General features: G+C 46.5%; 1 protein-coding gene across 1 annotated transcript in view; it reads left to right on the forward strand.

Moving 5' to 3' along the window:
• zbtb46 (zinc finger and BTB domain containing 46) overlaps nucleotides 1-17882 on the forward strand; it is a 96417-nt gene that overhangs the window by 5983 nt on the left and 72552 nt on the right. The window contains exons 2-3 of the mRNA XM_084184936.1: nucleotides 15278-15503; nucleotides 16069-16909. Coding sequence (XP_084041062.1) covers nucleotides 15315-15503; nucleotides 16069-16909 — 1030 coding nt within the window. The 5' untranslated portion in view covers nucleotides 15278-15314. The remainder of the gene's footprint in view (nucleotides 1-15277; nucleotides 15504-16068; nucleotides 16910-17882) is intronic.

Here is a 17882-nt window from a genome sequence, read left to right on the forward strand (position 1 = left end):
ATGACAGCTGTAGTCCCTAGCCCATTTTGACATGCTCATCACCCCAGCATAGTGACTTGTCAGGTGGGTTCAGGCCCTCTCCTCTCCCGGCCTGGGGTTTTACTTCTCGTGAACCTCACTCTCCCAGCCTCGTTCACAGGAGAAACGTAAATACTGTTAAAATGCAAAGCACCCCTGACACACACACACACATACACACACACACTCACACACACACACACACACCCTCTAGTTCCGGATCCCATCTCGCTGCAAGAAATGAAGAGCGGGATGCTAGCAGACAAGATAATGAGAGACAACAGAGAGAAATCATCCAATCAGCTTGCTCTATTCCCCCCAAGTGCTTTAGGCTGGGCATCTGCTCTCAAATAATATACACAGTATATTGTTCATTAATTAGTTTAGAATATTTTTTATCCAATTATTTGTAACAAATTCAGTTACAGACTAGGCTTGGGCGGTATACCGTATACCGTGGTATTTAGACATACCGACGGTATGATTTTCAATACGACAGCGCCCCTTGTGTGCACATCTGGTAATAACGTATACCCCGGTATGGTACAGAAATGGTATGAAAGTACGAAAATCTGGATATAGCATATAGCATATAGAATAGAAATTATTTTCTATGTTGGTAAAGGCACTGTAATGTGTCAATGTGTTGCGTGTTGTAATTCACCCTTTCTTGAGCAGTAGATGAGCCTGATGATGAGAAACTGAGGGCCTGTGAGCAAATACGTCTCTAGAAACCATCAGTTAGCAATCAGGGTCTGGGAGGAGAGGTATTTCCATATCAAAGCTCATGTAAGAGAGACAGGGAGAGAGAGTAGGAAGGGAGAGAGGTAGAATGAGACAAACAGAGAGAGAAGGAGAGAGAAAGAGAGATAGAGGGAGAGACGGCAATGATGAAACAGACGTCTACTCCACAAGCGTTCTACCCATCCGTATTCTGTCTTTTTTTTTTTTTTCGGCACAGTTTAGTCTGTCTGTGTCGGTGCTGTCTGTCTCAGTCTAAACTCATCCATAGAAAAACACACAAAGGGAGGATGGAAAGAGTCTTAACAAAACTAACACCTCTCCTCTCTCCTCTTGCAATACCACACAAACCTTGGCCCCTACACCTCCTATTCCACAATACCAGGCACACAGTATCTGGCTAGAGAAGAATACAGCCAGAATTATTCCTCTAATACGGCACAGTCCTACGTTCTGCTTCTTTGTCAAAAAACCTTGAAGAAGGCTATTATGAGTGAAACATCATTTTATCTAGCTGGAACACACATCAGCAAACTGTGAGATGATTCCTCTCCCTTTATCATAAATCATACTTTTCAGTATCTTCTACCCTAAATAGTTGAGTCTCTAGCCCCTGAACCTTGTACTGTACTTTATGAAGCTAGCGTATAGTAGTGTGCCATCAGTAATAGACATGACTGTCTTTTTGTTATGTTTCTAAGGGTTTGTGTTTCATGGGGTCCTGCATTAGGAGGCCATGGAGAGGTGTTTTCAGCAGCTGAGAGTTCAGGGGAAAGTGCTAAAGTGCTGTTAACAAGGCCTGTTTAACATTCTCTACCTGCTGCTCAACATACAATTATTCCACTCAGCAGCCATTAACATGTACAGTAGACAGATACACTTTTTTAATTGGCCTGATTTGAATTATGCCAGATCAACTTGGATTTGATCATTAGTGGTGCATTTAAAAGTGCCATCAGGATATGAAATATTCATCGATGGATAGATGGATAGCGCGGCGGGGTGGTATTAGTGGAATATTAGTTAGATGGACACGCTACTCAGTGGGAAGCAGATTGAAACAACATTGGTGTATTAGATAGTTATTCATATTTTGTGTGATTTGGGTTTTCAGTGACAAGCTGACTACCCACCCAAGCGACCTTTGCACCTCTCCACCTCCTCCTCTTCTCTCTCCATCTACCTCTCCTCTCCTCCTCAACTCCTCCATCCCTGCTCCTATCTCTTCCCCTCTCCTCTCCTCCTCCACCACCTCCATTACTGTAAGTGGGCCAGGTGCCTCCTGTGGCTTCCCCTACTCTCTTTTTCATTTTTACCCTTCCCTCGTTCCCTTTCTATTTTTTACCGCCATTAAAAGAGAGCCAGCACTATAATCCCCTCTCAGCCCAGTCCATTGGATACAGTACAAATCAATCATCGCCAAATAACCAAACCGTGGATACAGTCATACAACCCTTCTGTCAACAAGCCAAACATTAGTCTCCCTCACCTGCCTTGAGACATGGCATTTTAGACAAGATGGAAAAAATCTGAAAGAAATATTTTTTCATAATATTAATTATCTTTTCTAAACATGCCTCATCTATACTACATTCTTCCCCCCTTATCTCTCACTTGGGAACAGATCCAGGTGGCACGCACCTATAACAGAAGTGAGTAATGTCCACATCCTCTTTCTAGTGGTGACCCCTGGGCTTCTACAGAACTCTGCTCAGCAGCACACAGACGGAAGTGTCATTGTTTGTTACTAGGGTTTTGTCATGCTGGAGCTGTATGAATGAAGTCTGTGATTTAGCGATATTCACTCAGTTCTATTCTCTTACATTGATCCTGTTCACTATTTTTCTCTCTATCTCTTTTTGTTATAGTTCTGTCTATCTTTATTCACGTCTTATGTTGTTCTGTTCTTTTCTTTCTCTCTCACCCCTTCTCCCATCCCTCAATCCCCTCAACCTCTGCCCCTGTGCATGGTGGTGTTGGTGTGTCATCGGTGGGGGTGTGGGCTGGCTGGCTGGTTGGTTGGTTGGTGTGTTGGTGTGTTGGACAGACACCTGATCCTGCTGCCACTGCTTCACAATGTGGGAATGTGTGACTTTTTTTAAAATTAGGTTTCCGCGGTGGGTGTTGTCCTTAGCGACGGGCAGCTCGTGATCACAGGAGCTGCACACTAGGTCTTTTGTCTTAGTGAACGGCACTTCGGAACGCAACTCTTTCTCTCTTTCTCTCTTTGTTACTCTCCTTCTCTCTCTCTCTTTCTCCTGAACCTACAAAAAAAGGATTAGAAAAGGGTTCTGTGGCTGTCCTCATAGGGGAACCCTTTTTGTTTCCAGGTAGATCTCTTTTGGGTTCCATGTAAAAGCCTCTGTGAAAAGGGTTCTACCTGGAATCCAAAAGGCTTCTACCTGGAACCCAAAGCGGTTCTTCAAAGGGTTCTCCTATGGGGATAGCCGAAGAACCCTTTTTGGTTCTAGATAGCACTTTTTTTTCTAAGTTTGGCTCCGCTGTTCATTCCATCACTCTGTACGGAAAGGACAACAACATTGGTTCCAAACGCTGTTAGCTATGGCACCCGTTCACGTTAGTCAGTGGGTGACAATCAGACGTCAAACCGTGTTCAGTAAACACACGCTGAGAGGAAAGATGGAGAGATGACAGGAGAGGAGAGACAGGTGAGGTGGTTGTCTGTTAGACACTCTAAGTTCATCAATCACATTGGACATGCTGGCCCCTGGCCACAAAACCCTCTGTGTCATCTGAAACAAAAACATAAATATATTCTAATATTATTCGACTTCAAATGTATTAAAAAAAGAGCAAAACTTTCTTGCACTATTCTCTTTTTAGGTTACAATAACACACAATATTGTAGATATTTTTTAAAATTATTATTTAACTGGGATAAAAAAATAATATATATATATATAAATATAGGACCAAACATAAAGAGAGGTGGTTGTCTGTTAGACACTTTTTGGTTCTAGATAGCACCTTTTTTTCTAAGTTTGGCTCCGCTGTTCATTCCATCACTCTGTACAGAAAGGACAACAACATTGGTTCCAAACGCTGTTTGCTACCATCATATGTATGAATTATACTCAGTATTCTATTCTTCAAGCCATAGAGTTCCATAGAGAAACTCTGGAGTCTCAGTGTGTTCTAGTCAAGCAGTCAACTCTAGCTTTGCACTGAGATTCTTCTGAATAAGAAACCAATTGAAGATGGCAATCGATCGCCGTGGTAACACTGGTGTAAAGTCTCAGAGCAATTAAGCTCTCTCACTTGTACTCCCTCCTTCTCTTCTCACTACTTCTTTCCGTCTCTCTCATTGTCATTCTCTCTCCCCCTCTCTCCCCCTCTCTCCCTTTCTCCCTCTTTCTATCTCTCTTTTGATTCCAAAGTGTGTGAGACTATATTTAGCTGCTCCTCTTTTCTCCATTCATCTCCCTTTATCTTCTCTTAAAGGGCAGAGGTGCAGAAAATATTGGCGACTTAGATCAGTGTTGTGTCTGCTGTTTGATCAGGTTAATAAACCAGGACTGTCACAACCATTGATCTTCATTAGAACACTATCTTTGGACTTTGTCTCAGACACTTATTGATCTTAATATATAATATATTTGATCCTTAACGATCCACCCTCATTTATCTGAAATGGACAGCAGTCATCTGCTGTTATTTTTGGCCATTTGTGAAGTTTTATATCAAGTTGTCATGTTATATATAGTAAGTTTGTCTGTTGTGTGGTAACAGTATGACTTTTTGGTGCTTGTGTGTGTGTGTTTGTAAATTGGATTAGTTGGGAGGGCAGAGTGGGTGGGTAGTCACTATTCATATTTGCGGAGGGGGGAAGGAGGGTGTGTCTGTTGTACTTGTTGCGTGAGCTCATTGTTAGCCCCAGCCCACTGTGGATTTGAGAAAGATGCCTCTGTTTGCTATGGGGCCGAGTGACAGTCATGCTAACCAACCTCTCTCTCTCTCTCTCTCTCTCTCTCTCTCTCTCTCTCTCTCTCTCTCTCTCTCTCTCTCTCTCTCTCTCTCTCTCTCTCTCTCTCTCTCTCTCTCTCTCTCTCTCTCTATCTCTATCTCTATCTCTATCTCTATCTCTATCTCTATCTCTATCTCTATCTCTATCTCTATCTCTATCTCTATCTCTATCTCTCTCTCTCTCTCTCACACACACTCGCCTCGGCGCCAAAGAGTGACTGGCCACAGTGACTCACACACACAATCAGCCTCACGAACATACACACTATGGGACTATTCATTTTTGACTGGAGGCTATTGTTAATACAACACATCTTTAGCCTAGCTTATACCTGGTGCTAACATGCATCCTTTGTTCTGATCTTGTCCACATTCTGATCTACATATGGTATTAAAACATGTCTCTTATCCGTCCAGTGTGTCCGATTCTGAGCAGATTTCCTGGTACCTCCCTGTATGCAAATTGTTTTACAGATATTCTTTTGAAACAATATTTATTTTAAGACACATATTGATGTCATACCGTAAGTCAATGGTGCCACCTGTCAATGATTTTAGAAGGTGGGATAATGATAATTGAAAGGGTTTCACTGTCCAGATTCGTCTACACTTGATAGATATCCAGACACAATACATGCCTGACTACCTCTGATCACAGTCAGATCACAACCTGTCTTTTAATCGTCTACACCTGTCAAAAACATTTGGGCACAATCAGAATGTGGACAAGATCAGGACAAAGGACACATGTTAGAACCAGGTATAAACGGGATTCCGTGACAGTGATGCTAACCAACCTCTCTCTCTCTCTCTTGGAAAGGCCCACGGAGGACCAGTTTCAGCCAGGATTTGAAGGGGGAATTTGTAAATGTATTTTTGTTTTGTTTTGTTCAAGAAAGCGGGTATTTTATGTACATTTGGTATCTTATTTAATTGTACTGAAATGTAGGTTAATATTATGCAAAAATTGTAGAGTTGATAAACTTTTGAGTACATTTCTATGTGACCTTAGCACTCTAAAACCACATCGAATTGATGAGGTAATCCCTGAGACTGGCCTTTTGACATCTGATTGACCGCTCATGGATACAAGTCATCCCACCCGAGCTCCTCAGGGCCCCGCCTCTGTTTGTTCAAGTGGCCAATCCCGCCTTTACTCTCCCTAACGCCAACTCTTCTCCAACAATAGACTCACTGTTTAGTTATCTGTTCCATTATCCTCACCTCCCCACCCTTCACTCCCCTGTCTCCCTCCCTCCCTCCCTCCATCCCTTCCTCATTTTCCGCCCTCTCCCTCCCTTTATTCCTCGGTCTTCATCCCTTCCTTCCTCCCTCCATCCATTTATCTGTTCTCCTTCCCCTCCTTCACCTCATCCCTCCATCTGATTCTCCGACAGAGGTAATGAGATGTTTCATTATATGCATTTCACAGCTTTTAATAGTCTGACAATTTAGGCTAAGCCCCGGGTCGTCAGTGAGGGAGATACCAGGGGAGCCAAGCCTGGCTGAGGGGCCTGGAGAGACAGAATAGCCCAGAAACACTGGAGAGAGAGGAAAAATGGGAGAGGGAGAGAGGGAAAGAGAGGGAAGTACAGGAAGATAGAAACCCTTATTTAATAAGGGGTCACTGACTAGACTTAGTACAGGTACTATTATAGGGGGGTCACAGAGAAATCCAGGAGGCATAGTGTATAAGGTTCACACACTGTGATCAAACAGACCATGCAGTCATTAACTGAAATATTTCATTCACAGGTTAATTCCCAGTACAGCCACCTATGTAGCATTAGCACCATAGCAGCTTCAGCCTGAGTGAACACTAATGCCTAAAATATAGTTCTAAAATAAGGTTTGTTCCCTGGTCATTGGTAATACGGAAGCTGAGTCTGTATTGCTACAGTATTCAATATGTCTGTAACCATTCAGTAGTTTTATCCATCAGCTATTGCTAAGCTAATGTAAGGCTGTGGGTTGTAGGTCTTGCAGTAGAAGAAGCTGACACAATGCGCATTAAACTGCAAACTTTAATGATAAGACTCTGCATAATTCAAAAGGGGATATAAAATAAATAATAAGGGGAGAGGGAATGGCGACACCCCCATACACTACATCATGGCAGCGCAGACTGATCTTCTACCCAGAAGCCCTTGCTCTAATACAGGAGCCAATTAGAATACAGGTATGGGTGGATCACAGTGAAAGTCCTATACATATCACATGACATTCCAGTTCCACACTAACTTAGCCTTTAGCTAACAATGTACAGATGCTGTTAATGGCACTGTAGCACCCTGAACCAAATTCCCAAGCAGGCCCCTGGTCAGGTCATAGAGCTTAGCTACTACCAACGTGAGTTCACCATGAGTATTTAGGCTAGCTGTCACCCTGAGTATTTGGGTTAGCTATAATGAAATCCCTGTGGTGTTCAGGATGCAGGCAGGGTACTGGGTAAGGCTGATGGAAGTGGTAGAGGTGAGGCAAGCTGTGTTCCTGGCACTGACAAACACCTGTCAGCTAAGGGTACAAGGTTCATGCAAGGTTCACAGTGTCTGCTCTACACTTGGACAGCTACAAATACAGGTACAGGTACATACACTATATTTACAAAAGTATGTGGACAGCCCTTCAAATTAGTGGATTTGGCTATTTCAGCCACTCCCGTTGCTGACACGTGTATAACATTTAGCACACAGCCATGCTATCTCCATAGACAAACATTGGCAGTAGAATGGCCTAACTGAAGAACTCAGTGACTTTCAATGTGGCACCGTCATAGGATGCCATCTTTCCAACAAGTCAGTTCATCAAATTTCTGCCCTGCTAGAGCTGCCCTGGTCAACTGTAAGTGCTGTTATTGTGAAGTGTAAACGTCTAGGAGCAACAATGGCTCACCTGCGAAGTGGTAGGCCACACAATATCACAGAACGGGACCACCGAGTGCTGAACCACGTAACGCGTAAAACTCGTCTGTCCTCGGTTGCAACACTCACTACCGAGTTCCAAACTGCTTCTGGAAGCAACGTCAGCACAATAACTGTTCGTCGGGAGGTTCATGAAATGGGTTTTCATCGCCGAGCAGCCGCACACAAGCCTAAGATCACCATGCGCAAAGCCAAGCGTCGGCTAGAGTGGTTTAAAGCTCGCTGCCATTGGACTCTGGAGCAGTGGAAACGCATTTTCTGGAGTGATGGATCACGCTTCAACATCTGGCAGACCGACGGACAAATCTGGGTTTGGCGGATGCCAGGAGAACGCTACTTGCCCCAATGCATAGTGCCAACTGTAAAGTTTGGTGTAGGAGGAATAATGGTCTGAGGCTGTTTTTCATGGTTTGGACTAAGCCTCTTAGTTCCAGTGAAGGGACATCTTAAAGCTACAGCATACAATGACATTCTAGACGATTCTGTACTTCCAACTTTGTGGCAACAGTTTGGGGAAGGCCCTTTCCTGTTTCAGCATGACAGTGCCTCCGTGCACAAAGCGAGGTATATACAGAAATGGTTTGTTGAGATCGGTGTGGAAGAACTTGACTGGCCTGCACAGAGCCTTGACCTCAACCCCATCTAACACCTTTTGGATGAATTGGAACACCGACTGCAAGCCAGGCCTAATCACCCGACCTCACTAATGCTCTTGTGGCTGAATGGAAGCAAGTACCAATTTCTAGTGGAAAGCCTTCCCAGAAGAGTGGAGACTGTTATAGCAGCAAAGGGGGGACCAACTCCATATTAATGCCCATGAATTTGGAATGAGATGTATGACGAGCAGGTGTCCACATACTTTTGGTCATGTAGTGAATGACGAACAGTGCATTCGGAAAGTATTCAGACCCCTTGACTTTTCCCACATTTTTGTTATGTTACAGCCTTATTCTAAAATGGATTAAATTGTTTTTTTCCCTCATCAATCTGCACACAATAACCCATAATGACAAAGCAAAAACTAGTTTTTAGAATTGTTTGCAAATGTATTAAAAATAAACAACTGAAATATCACATTTACATAAGAATTTAGACCCTTTACTCAGTACTTTGTTGAAGCACCTTTGGCAGTGATTACAGCCTCAAGTCTTCTTCGGTATGACGCTACAAGCTTGGCACACCTGTTTTGGGGAGTTTCTCCCATTCATCTCTGTAGATTCTCTCAAGCTCTGTCAGGTTGGATGGGGAGCGTTGCTGCACAGCTATTTTCAGGTCTCTCCAAAGATGTTCGATCGGGTTCAAGTCCGGGCTCTGGCTGGGCCACTCAAGGACATTCAGAGACTTGTCCCAAAGCCACTGCGTTGTCTTTGCTGTGTGCTTATGGTCGTTGTCCTGTTGGAAGGTGAACCTTCACCCCAGTCTGAGGTCCTGAGTGCTCTGGAGCAGGTTTTCATCAAGGATCTCTCTGTACTTTTCTCTGTTCATCTTTGCCTCGATGCTGACTAGTCTCCCAGTCCTTGCCGCTGAAAAACATCCCCACAGCATGATGCTGCCACCACCATGCTTCACCATAGGGATGGTGCCAGGTTTGCTCCAGACGTGACGCTTGGCATTCAGGACAAAGAGTTCAATCTTGGTTTCATCAGACCAGAGAATCTTGTTTCTCATGGTCTGATAGCCTTTTGTCAAATTCCAAGCGGGCTGTCATGTGCCTTTTACTGAGGAGTGACTTCCGTCTGGCCACTCCACCATAAAGGCCTGATTGGTGGAGTGTTGCAGAGATGGTTGTCCTTATGGTAGGTTCTCCCATCTGCACAGAGGAGCTCTAGAGCTCTGTCAGAGTGACCATCGGGCTCTTGGTCACCTCCCTGACCAAGGCCCTTCTCCTCCGATTGCTCAGTTTGGCCGGCCAGCTCTAGGAAGAGTCTTGGTGCTTCCAAACTTCTTCCATTTAAGAATGATGGAGGCCACTGTGTTCCTGGGGACTGCAGAAATATTTTGGTACCCTTTTCCAGATCTGTGCCTCGACACAATCATGTCTCTGAGCTCTACGGACAATTCCTTCGACCTCATGGCTTGGTTTTTACTCTGACATGCACTGTCAACTGTGGGACCTTATATTGACTGGTGTGTGCTTTTCCAAATCATGTCCAATCAATTGAATTTAGTAAAAGTGGACTCCAATCAAGTTGTAGAAACATCTCAAGGATGATCAATGGGAACAGGATGCACCTGAGCTCAATTTCGAGTCTCAGAGCAAAGGGTCTGACTACTTATGTCATTTTTAATTTTATGTAATTCTAAAAACCTGTTTTTGCTTTGTCACTATGGGGTATTGTGTATAGATTGCTGAGTTTAATAAACAATAAAATCAATTTTAGAATATGGCTGTAATTGTAACAAAATGTGGAAAAAGTCTAAGGGTCTGAATACTTTCCGAAGGCACTGTATGTCATACGTGCACACATATGCACAGACACAAACACACGGACACGCACAGACTCAGAGACGCACATGGATGTCTCTACACAAACACACACACCGTCACCTATCCTCCTCACACCTTAGTTCTGTCTCCCTCGGCTATCCCATCTGATCCAAGTGGTGAATGGATTCACCTTGGAGGCGGGGGATGGCCGAGGCTTAGAAGAAAGGTGGAAAGAGGGATTGGGGGAGAGGTGGAGGCGACTTTAAGACACCCTGGATAAGCCTGCTTGATCCGCTTTCGTCTGCTTTCGTCACTTCGTGGTGAGACTGTCCTCTCGCACCTGGCTACCTGGACCCGAGCCAGAACTTTGGATCAAACATATGGATGGGGTTTAAGATAGGAACGGGGACAGGTACAGTGACACAGGACAAGGACAGAGACAGAGGACAGGGTGAGGGACAGTAAGACAGAGGGATGTAGACATAGTCATAGAGTGGGAGTGCAGCCATGTACAAGTTGCCTGACGTACGGTACTAACGCTCAACTCAAGAGAGAACATGTATTCACTGTTTACGGCTTTGTTTTGTTGTTTCTTTGCCTCTCTGCCCCTGTGTGCATGTGTTGTTTTTTGTCTGTGCCTGTTTAGTTGATGGGCTGCCACCCCATCTTGTCCCGGAGCGGAGCCAGAGCAGAGCAAAGCCAGAGCAGCTCTGTAGGATTGGGGATTAACCCCAGGATAATGGCCTTGATGCCCAGTTGAGTGGAATGAAAGCTGTTTAAAAAATATTGGATGCCTGCGAGTCAAACTGACGCAGGCAGGACTTAGGGTCTCTCTCTCTCTCTCTCTCTGCCTCTCTCTCTCTCTCTCTCTCTCTCTCTCTCTCTCTCTCTCTCTCTCTCTCTCTCTCTCTCTCGCTCTGTCTCTTTCCACCTCTTTATCACTCTCTTCATCTGTCTCTTCATTTCTCTTTCTCTACTTCGCTGTCTGTTTTCTACATCTCTACCTCCTCCTTCTCTCTCCTTTGCCCTCTTTCTTTCTCTCACTCTGCCTCTCCTCTCCCCTCCCCTCATATCCCCTTCCTCTCAGGTCCTCCTTGCCCAGAGCGACAGAAAATAAAAAAGAGAAAGGGAGAGACAGGGAATGGGGCTCGTTCCTCTCTCCATCACCTGTCTCTCTGTCTCTTCTCCTTAGTTGTCTGGTTTGGATCTAAAGTACCTTGGTTGTGACGTGATCAAGGATAGTTGGGGTGTGTGTATATGTGTGTTATGATTAGTAGTTGGAGTGTGTGTCTGTGTGCAGGGTGTGTGTTGCAGGGAAGGGGTAGGGGGTGTGAGTGTAGGTGTGTGGCTTGAGGATGGTAGTCACTTCTGATTGGGCTCTGTGAGGGTGACAGGGACTTAAAGCTCTTGTGGCATGCTTTAAAGAGAGCCCCTGAGTGTCTTTCTCTCTCTCTCTCTCTCTCTCTCTCTCTCTCTCTCTCTCTCTCTCTCTCTCTCTCTCTCTCTCTCTCTCTCTCTCTCTCTGTCTCTCTGTCTCTCTGTCTCTCTCTCTCCTCTCTCTCTCTCTCTCTCTCTGTCTCTCTCTCTGTCTCTCTCTCTCTCTCTCTCTCTCTCTCTCTCGCTTTCCCTCTCGCCCTTCTCTGTCACTCTCTCTAGACTGTTTTCCCCCTTTGCAATGGACTGTACTACTCTCCATATTCTCCTAATGCTTCACATTAATTACCACTACTTTATGAGACTCTGAGGGGTTGGGAGGGGTTAGGGGGGGATAAGGGGTTGTAAGAGGTGAACCTCGGGGGCTCAGGGAGAGTTGAAGGGAGGCAGAATAGAGGGCATATGGAGAGGGTGAAGGGAGGGGAGTGAAGGGAGGAGGGGATGACTGGATGAGTGGGGGATGTTCCCCTTCGGAGCGTAGGGTCCACATCCAAGAGGAGGGGGATGGGGAAATGAAAGCAGCCAATTAGACAAATGATCCACAGAGTTCAGAGTTCGGAAGGCAGCTCACTCCATTAAAGTTATTTTTTCCCTCTCTCTCCCTCTCTCTCTCTCTCTGCCAAACTCTCTCTCCATCTCTCACTGGTTCTACTGAAGCGGTAAATCTGATTAGTGTTCCCCTCTTTCCCTCTCTCGATCTCCTTCTCTCTCCCTCTCTCTCAGCAAGTTGAACCGATATATCGGTCGGGCTCTAAATTTAACATGTCTGTCGCTGTAGACACAGGGGCAGAGAGAACAAATTGCAGTTTTATAGCTAATCTCATGTTATTCTACACATTTTGCAATGAGGCTGAGAAATTTTGCATTTTTAAAGCTAATTTCAGGTCATTTTTATGACCTGTTCATATGCTATCTGTGGAGGGGGGCTGACCTGTGGGGATGTGTGATACGCCAGTGTGAAAGGAAGAGAGGAGGAGTGGAGGACAGGATGAGAGGAGGAAGGAAATAATTGTGTCCTTAAAAGCTGTGGGGTTTGTGTTGGGAGGTGAGAGGTGAGGGCTTTCAACACCTCCATCAGCCCCAGAAGAGAAAGGGCTGTTTCTCAAGGTTAGATGCCGCCGCATAGATTTTTGACTAGTGTATGAAAGGAGAATAAACTAGCCTACGTCAAAACATGCCTTTAGAGGGACTGAGGGACAATGTGGTTTTACATTGAAGCTAGTTTCTCCTCAGCTTTTCTTTGTGACAAGCCTTGGAGAAAATCTTTGAATGTCTTTAGAGGGATGGAGGGACAATGTGATTTTATGTTGAAGTAAATAACTTTTCAGCTTTTTTGACATGCCTTAAAGAACTACAAAAACCCTGCTTACGAGGCAACAGCCAGTTCTGTGTGTGAGGAAGTAGGCAGTTGGAAGACATCCAGAACCTTTTTAGACGGTTTACCTAGATAAATCTGCATCATTGCTTGTCGCCGTCAACAAGCCCACCCCCTATCCCCCCCAACACCCATGCACGCACACACACACACACACACACACACACACACACACACACACACACACACACACACACACACACACACACACACACACACACACACACACACACACACACACACACACACACACACACACACACACACACACACAGACAGCCTTGTCACTCAATTCCTGCTGTGTTCATTGATTAGAGGTATGTTTGTCTGAGTGCATGTGAGAGACACACAGGATTGATGTGATCTTACAAGCCATCAGGTTGAGCACTGCTTTCTCAAACATGACCTGAAGTGTGCCAGCCCCCAAGCAAACGCTGCTGTCACCTCGGCCAACCACGGCTGTCGTCTCCCTGAACTGCCAATGAGGGGTGACAGCCACGGCATTCCCAAAACAAATTTGGTAACACTCCGCGCCCGCCGATGTAGCCCTCACCAAGACGAGAACTGGAGCGGCGGATGCTAAGTGTGTGTGTGTGTGTATTGGCCTGTGTGTTGACCTGTGTGTTGTGTTGGCATGTGTGTCTGCGAGTGCAGTTTATATGGCTGTGTATGTGTGTGTTTGTGAGTGTTTGTGTCACTATTCATTCTCCAATTCACACTGTCTGTAAGTGCATCGGCATGGCAATCTACCTTTCTTCTCTTTGATCCTCTCTCCTCTCTCTCCTCCTTTCCCTCTCACCCTCTCTCCTCTCTCTCCTCCTTTCCCTCTCTCCCTCTCTCCTCTCTCTCCTCCTTTCCCTCTCTCCCTCTCTCCTCTCTCTCCTCCTTTCCCTCTCTCCTCTCTCTCCTCCTTTCCCTCTCTCCCTCTCTCCTCTCTCTCCTCCTTTCCCTCTCTCCCTCTCTCCTCTCTCTCCTCTCTCTCCTCCTTTCCCTCTCTCCCTCTCTCCTCTCGCTCCTCCTTTCCCTCTCGCCCTCTCTCCTCTCTCTCCTCCTTTCCCTCTCTCCCTCTCTCCTCTCTCTCCTCCTTTCCCTCTCTCCCTCCCTCCTCTCTCTCCTCCTTTCCCTCTCACCCTCTCTCCTCTCTCTCCTCCTTTCCCTCTCTCCCTCTCTCCTCTCTCTCCTCATTTCCCTCTCTCCCTCTCTCCTCTCTCTCCTCCTTTCCCTCTCACCCTCTCTCCTCTCTCTCCTCCTTTCCCTCTCTCCTCTCCCTCCTCTCTCTCCTCCTTTCCCTCTCTCCCTCTCTCCTCTCTCTCCTCCTTTCCCTCTCTCCCTCTCTCCTCTCTCTCCTCCTTTCCCTATCTCCTCTCTCTCCTCTCTCTCCTCCTTTCCCCCTCTCTCTCTCTCTCTCTCCTCCTTTCCCTCTCTCCTGTGTGTTTTCCGCCTGTCTTTAACCTGTGAACAGTCAAAGGGAACAGAGGGCTCTATTGAGTTCTCGTCAAATCCTTACCTATTGATTACCACCCCAGTAGAAAGGCCATCCATACAAATAAAGATGTATATCCTAGTAAGAGAGGGCATTAACTGAATGAAATGCTATACAGCACATACAGTGTAAAGCAGTTCAGCTTTGGCTCTGTTTTGTTGAAGAATTGGGTGTAATCACTGTAGGTCAGTTAGTGGGGTGATGGGGTGGAAAGAATCCAATGGAGGAGCTAGTCTAGCCTGATCTCCCCATAGAGAGAGAGAAACGAGGACTGGTGTGCTCACACACACACACACACACACACACACACACACACACACACACACACACACACACACACACACACACACACACACACACACACACACACACACACAGCCTCTGGTCTCCAGAGTGAGCCACAGTTATCCAGGCTGTACACACACAGAGTCATTTTTGGAAATGTTTTGCAGGGCTTTTATTTTTTATTTTTTTTACAACAAACCACAACAGTTGAAATAGTTTTTCTATTGATGTTGTTGTTTGGTCATCAGGAGCATTATTGTGATATATTTATTATGGTCCAAGATACAGGATTAGTTCACAGTGCTTGGTTTGTCAGTAGCTGATTGGGCCATGTTGGGGTATTTTGCATTGCTTTGAATCAGGGATTTTGAGGCAATGTGGAGCATTTTTTATGCTTTGTGGTAATTAGGAATTAGGAATTGCATAGCTCCTCTCATACTCCCAAACTCTGTCAATGTTTTACTGTAACATGCTGGGAAACTGTATTGGATGGTGGACTGGTTTATTATAACCTACCTACCACCGTCCCAGTCTCCCTCCCTCCCGGTCAGCTAACCCAATGAAACTGTAACCCTCTCTCTCCTTCCCTCCCTCTCGCTTTCCCTCAGACTGTATCCAGGGAAGGCTTACAGGTCAGCTAACCAAATGAACAGCAACAGGAAGGAGGACATGGAGATCGCGTCCCACTACCGGCAGCTCCTGCGGGAGCTCAATGAGCAGCGGCAGCATGGCATCCTGTGTGACGCCTGTGTCATCGTGGACGGGAAGATCTTCAAGGCCCACAAGAACATCCTCCTGGGCTCCTCGCGCTACTTCAAGACCCTTTACTGCCAGGTGGGTGTGGGAGAGGGGACTACACAGATCTGGGGAGAGGTTTATGTACATTGGTGGTGGAGGACTGGAAGTTGGCCTTAATCCCAGATCACAGTTAAGTGCTGCTGTCCCCTTTTCCTTCTCTATATGGGGTTAATTGATTGATTGGTTGATTGAAGGACTGATTACCCTCATACTATGTTAAGCATATTGAGTTTGTGAGAAGGCACCCCAACAGTGGAACAAGCTTCCCTCTAACGTCAGGACAGTGGAGTCCCTGCCCATCTTCCGAAAACGTCTGCAACCCTACCTCTTCAAAGAGTATCTTAAATAAATCCCATGGCGCCCCAAGCCCCTCCCCCCAAAAAACTCCACTTGTCTTTTCTTACTAGCAGTTAACTACTTTATTGAGGGAAAATGTATTTACTACGACTGTGATATGTTGCTGTCTCACCTAGCTACTGTATCTTACGATTAATGCACTAATTGTAAGTCGCTCTGGATAAGAGCGTCTGCTAAATGACTCAAATGTAAAGGCCTATACAATAATGACAGGTCATCAACCTTATTATTATTCATCATTCAGGTGAAGAAAGGGGCGGAGACACATCACCAGACAACCGTCACTCACCTGGACATCGTCACAGCGACGGGCTTCAAGGCCATCCTGGACTTCATGTACTCGGCCCACCTGGCGCTGACCAGTAAAAATGTAATTGAGGTGATGTCAGCCGCCAGCTACCTGCAAATGACCGACATCGTCCAGGCCTGTCATGGCTTCATCAAGGCCGCACTGGACATCAGTATCCGCTCTGAACTGGCCGACGAACTGGCCGACTTTGAGATGGGGGCTGCCGCGGCCGCTGGTGTAGGGGGAGGTGGAGGAGGTGGGGGAGGTATAGGGGGAGGAGGAGGGTTAGGAGGGGTGGCGTCAGAAGCCTTAGTGTCTATCATATCAGGACGAAGCTCCTCGCCCTGGCTGGGGAGGCGTACAAGCCCAGCCAACTCCTCTGGTGACTCAGCCATCGCCAGCTGCCACGAGGGTAGTGGCAGTACATACGGTAAAGAGGACCAGGAGCCACCCAAGAGCCACGAGAGCCAGGAGGACGGTGGTCACGACTCCCAGCCCGCCTGGCCACACAACTACCGTCCCGTCACTGTCAAAGAGGAACAAGTCTCACCCTCCTCCATTTCTCATCCCCGGGACGGGCCCAAGGTGGGTGCAGGGGCACAGGGGGAGCAGGGGGGAGGAGGTGAAGGGGCGTGGCAGCCCTCGGGGTCGGGGCGGAGGAAGAACAGGAAGAACAAAGACACGGTCAGACACATTACCCAGCAGGCCGAGGGGGACAGAGACAGCAGGCCGGGGTCGCCGCTGCCCTCCATGTTGGGCGTGACGGGATGGAGCTACAATGGACAAGACATCCCAGGTAGGACACACTTACCCTGGGTACATGGGAGGGTGGGCTGGGTTAGAGAGAGAGTGATGGAGCTGGCATGGTGATCCTGGATCCCAGGTAGGTGAGCTTCAGCCTAGGTACAGGGGAAGGGAGGGCAGCTTGTGCTATATGCTTTGGTTGTACCTATTTCATCCATATTTGGTAACATGATTACCTTATATCATTTGGAAAGGTAAAGCGAAAGGCAAATCAAAAATGTTGGACAGTACAGATGAATTGCCTTAGATAACAAACCTCTTCCCGGAAACCTCCTGATCATTGGAATAGGCATTGGAAAAACTATGGTAGTGTTTAGATTCCTTCAGAGGGAACATTCATCCATTAGTTGAGTCTTTCTCTCCTTTACGGCCATCGGCAGACGTCAATAGGTACAAGGTGTGTGTGTGTGTTTCTGACACAGGCTGGCTTCGATAGTTACGAGGTGTATGTGTGTGTGTGTGTGTGTGGATAGGTAGATCATTAAAAGTGAGGGGAAGCTAATCATGGGTGCATTAAGGGAGTTGGCTGTGAAATGGGCACACGTGTGGTAGCAGCTAAAGAAAACAGGATAATTGAATTGACCTGGGTCAGCGCATGGATTACCAACGTGTCCTCGCCATCCAGACTCCTCCCCCTCTCTCTGGGGTTTAGGGAAGGACTTCTCTGAAGAGGCTGAGCGGAGGAGGAGGGAGGGGGAGAGGACGGGGGAGAGCTGAAGAGGAGAAAGACAGGGCTGGATGGGAGGAGTAGGGGGAGGAGAGGAAAGGGTGAAGGATAGAGGAAAGAGTGGCAAGTTAGGAGAGAAGAGAGGGAGGACAGAAGAGAAAAATGTATGGGGCAAGGCAGAATCAGAGATGGGGGAGGGAGAGAGGTGAGAGAGAGGCTAGAAGGAGGAGGGAGGGTGGGGAGAGGCAGAGAAGGTATTGAGAGGGAGGGAGGGATCCGTATAAGCTTTTTATTCATT

The sequence above is a fragment of the Coregonus lavaretus genome (assembly GCF_964263955.1).
Source record: "Coregonus lavaretus genome assembly, chromosome: 20".
Lineage (NCBI taxonomy): Eukaryota > Metazoa > Chordata > Actinopteri > Salmoniformes > Salmonidae > Coregonus > Coregonus lavaretus.